The 3,986-nt window shown below is 37.0% G+C and overlaps 1 protein-coding gene across 1 annotated transcript; it reads right to left on the minus strand.

Annotated features, from left to right (window-relative positions):
- Positions 1-328: 328 nt before the first annotated feature.
- thbd (thrombomodulin) lies at positions 329-3,503 on the minus strand. Its single transcript, XM_027001430.3, has one exon. The coding sequence runs from the start codon at positions 3,079-3,081 to the stop codon at positions 1,510-1,512; it is 1,572 nt and encodes a 523-aa protein (XP_026857231.2). The 5' UTR covers positions 3,082-3,503; the 3' UTR covers positions 329-1,509.
- Between the last annotated feature and the right edge of the window lie 483 nt (positions 3,504-3,986).

The following is a 3,986-nucleotide window of genomic DNA, read 5'->3' on the forward strand; positions in this document are numbered from 1 at the left end:
GTAACATACAGTTCATTTTGTCACAACACCTCTCATTTATTTATTCTGATTTTCAGCCTTCTATATCCTGATTTACTGCCATTGACACATCTTGGTAGTCATGTTGAGAGACAACCCTGGAAAATCCAGATATAAAGATCATAACCAAGAATTAACTCTGAATCTTTTTTAGATCTCTTGTGCATGAACTAATTGTGCAATTAGACTACAGACTACATATCCAACTGTCTTATTACTTTTGGTCTCCTAAAAACCAGCTGTAAGTACTACACAGTTCATCTAATGTAGACATACATAGCCTTACATTAAAGCTAAAAACCTGTTAAAATAAAAGGTAATAACTGTAATGTTTAATAGCACTTAATACATATGACACTATTCAATTACATACATTATTACATTAGTCTAATAACATGTAAAACATGTAGTCTGCTGATAATACCAGTGAAACTCATCTTTCTGACTTTGTGGATTTGGTTTTCCAGTGGTAAAGTGGAGTCTTACTTAAACCCTAACCCTAACCTTAGTGGGTTGGGTAAAGGATATTGAGTTAACTTTAAAAGAAATGGTGTATAGCCATAATACTCAGGCCAAATCTTTGTTCATGACAGCGCCATGCAGTTTAATATTGTATCTGCTCTGCTTTACCTGGCTTATTTAATAAAACTCTTCATAAGATGAAATGGGTTAAAGTAGAAAAAATGGGTTATGCAGCAGTGTGGCACCCCATACCTGTTGGCCATTACTGGTGTATAAAAACTCACCTCATTAACAACATTTAAACATTTTAAAACGTTTTCTTGCTAACCTTGTTACTAAGATTGGTCAGTGGTCTCATTCAATAAAACTGCTTATTCTGTAATGATGAGACACAAATCTGAGGTGTGTAGAAAACCCTAAAAGGCAATGCTTAAAACATACAACTAAACCAACAGGTGTCCCATGATGCACATATTAAACAAACCATTATTTAATGTTTTTGGTTTCTTTAAAATAATATACTTACAACAATTTGGTCTGTCATGTAGCTCTCTAGTTTCAGTAAAATCATATATCTTGTACATAGACTATATATATGCTTCACAACACTTCACAGCAGCCGTAATTGGAAATGTTTTGCAGCAATTGGAATAAATACATTTACTTAATATAAGATTACACCAAATGCCAAAAACATTTAAACATTCAGGATGCAAATCAAAGTAGTAAAACTTTTCATTTCTATTGGGGAGAAAAAATTAAATACTTTTAAATTTACTTGAGCCAATGACTAAACCAGGTTTTTTATCCAGGTGTTAATGAATTCTAGAACAACAGGCCCCATCTCCTTCCAGTGTTTAAGAATTCTCTGTACCAGAGATGTTGCACTGTTTTTCAATAATCCCAACTGTGTCTAATTCAAGAGAACTATTCATGCAGTCAATATCAAACTCCATACCTAATCTTTCCCCTGATGCTTAGTGTCAGATGTTTTACTTGAGACAAATTTTTTGGAGTATGTTTCTGTGGTCACTTGTTGCAAACTATGCAAACTTCATTGTGGAATTTGTACCTATCTATTTTTCCTTGATGCTTCAAAATGCAAAGAATGAGACAGACCATCACTATAATCACCACAATGATGCACAGAGTTATTCCAAGTAGACATCCAGCTGAGATGGCTGGTATCTCAGTTGGAGACCTGCTTGTAGGTGAAAAGATGTCAAAGGTTGTTGTGGTACTTGATCCATCTACAATTTCCTTTTGCACACATTGAGTATTATCAATAAGATTAAAACCTTGAGTGCAAGAGCAAATATAACCCCCAGCAGTGTTATTGCAAATCTGATCACAATAAAACATTTCACATTCATCTATGTCAATACAAAAATATTCTGTTGACCTCTCTTCTATAATGAACCCACGTGGGCAATCACACTGAAATGGGTTGTTAGGGTCACAGGACACAGCTGGACATTCCCAGTCTTGACAGTAAAGTGCACATTTATCTTTGTCCTCTGATGATACTTTGTATCCCTCACCACATTCACAGTAATAACTGCCTTCAGTGTTAATGCATATGTGTTCACATGGTCCAGATACACATTCATCATAATCTTCACAAGTGTCCTTTCCTTTCTTAAAGCCATCTTTACAACGACAATCAAAGCCTCCGTCAGTGTTGACACAGTGGGAATTTTCTCCTGGGCACAGTCTATCATCATCACACTCGTTGATGTCCTTACAAGTCTTTCTGTCTCCACTGAGTTGAAATCCAGGTTTACAATGACATTCATAGTCATCTCCCATTGCTGAACATTCATGTGAACAACTTGCATGTAGACATGGATCATCATGTGCTTTGGAACAACTGACTGCATTACTTTGAAGTCTGTAGCCAGGTGGGCAGGTGCAAATGTATGCATCATTCTTCTTGATGCAGCTATGATTACACCCACCCTTATAAATTTCACAGTTCCAAGGTGCAGCATACCATTGACCTTCTACACACGTGTGTTTTGTTCCCAAATCCTTTCGCGTTGCATTGGTTCTTTGGGGAACTTCAATGAGATCCTCTCTTGAAAATCCTAAAGGGGTTTCATACAGAACCGTTGATGCGGACGTAAGCCGTTCGCACTTAATAGCATTATTGTGTTCACACAAATATCCTTCAATTGCATCATTACAATGTCTTTCCGTCCATTTTAGATCATCTTTGGATAGTGACACGCAGCGCTGGGAGCATACTTTCTCAGTACTTTTCCAGTTTGTAAAGTTAGTTCTTTTATCTCCCGTTATCCATGAGTATCCTTTCAGATCAAGCGACGAGTCAGAGCAGCTCTCATCCGTGTATCGTAAACCAATCCAAAAGCTTCCCTGAACTCCAGTCAATAGATCTGAAATTACATTGTCTGCCACAGTCGTTCGTACGGTCATTAAATGTCCCTCCTTCTCCCGACAAGATTTTCGTGCCGAATTAAAGTCCACATTGTCTGTATAGACAGTAAAGCATTTCGCACCAACGCAATAACCGTTACTTGGCTTTTTCCCCTGAATTCTCAGAAGTGCAAGCGCCATGACTACTCCTATAAAATTCTTCATATCTGTGTGGGAATGTCGTTGTCTAGTTATATAATATAGGCTTACGTTTTACAACGCTACGTTTTCGTGCAATGTCTTGTCTACTCGTACTCACGACTCTTGTGTTTCTATTGCTGCTTTTATAGCGATTGCCAAGTCTGGAAAACTAAGAGGAAGTTCGGTTGAACTGGCACAGATCCCGGGGCGTCAGGCAACTTTCTCCATGTCGGGCAGTTCACAGGCTACATAACAGCCTACAGGATTGATTCTGCTTCTTTTTCCACAAATAGATGGCACTGCTTGTTTTAAACCTCTGTCTTGAGATATTTCGTAAGAGCTGTCGTGCATGTTTTTCTTCCATCGAAAGTGCATGACATAGTAGCAGAAAAGATAGATAAACAGAAAAGAAGAAAAAAAGTGACATAGGAAACATGGGCTGAGAGTCAGATTCTTGGCATAAGTCCTCAGGCCATAGCGAGTTCATGTGTCAGACCATCTGCCGAGCTACTTAATTCCAGAAATAGGCACATGAAACATGAATATGAAACGGATATTAGAGAAAGAATCTCACATATGAATACTACAAAGCACAGAAATACTGTAAACAATGGCTGAATTCCATTTGGGTATACACAAAAAACATATTACCAGGCTTAAAATGTATTTTTTCCATCGAAGAGGAAATGATTGAAGGCCTTCTATCAAACGACCACAGCCATGAATGTAATAAAGCAAGGCAAGTTTACTTGTATAGCACTTTACATACGAATGGCAATTCGAATTGCATTACACAGACATTGAATGAAATAATAATACATTTAAAAAAACCTTATTACATCCTGGAATCTATCACCCCAGGAAGAGTTTTGGAAAAGAAGATGTTACAAAACCAATTTATTTAAATAAAATAAAAATAATAATAATAT

This window comes from Electrophorus electricus, chromosome 2 (genome assembly GCF_041902795.1).
Source record: "Electrophorus electricus isolate QZ-2024a chromosome 2, ASM4190279v1, whole genome shotgun sequence".
NCBI classification, from domain to species: domain Eukaryota; kingdom Metazoa; phylum Chordata; class Actinopteri; order Gymnotiformes; family Gymnotidae; genus Electrophorus; species Electrophorus electricus.

Excerpts from the sequence above, each read along its gene's own strand:
- thbd (XM_027001430.3), bottom strand. The coding sequence starts at position 3,081 with ATGAAGAATTTTATAGGAGTAGTCATGGCGCTTGCACTTCTGAGAATT.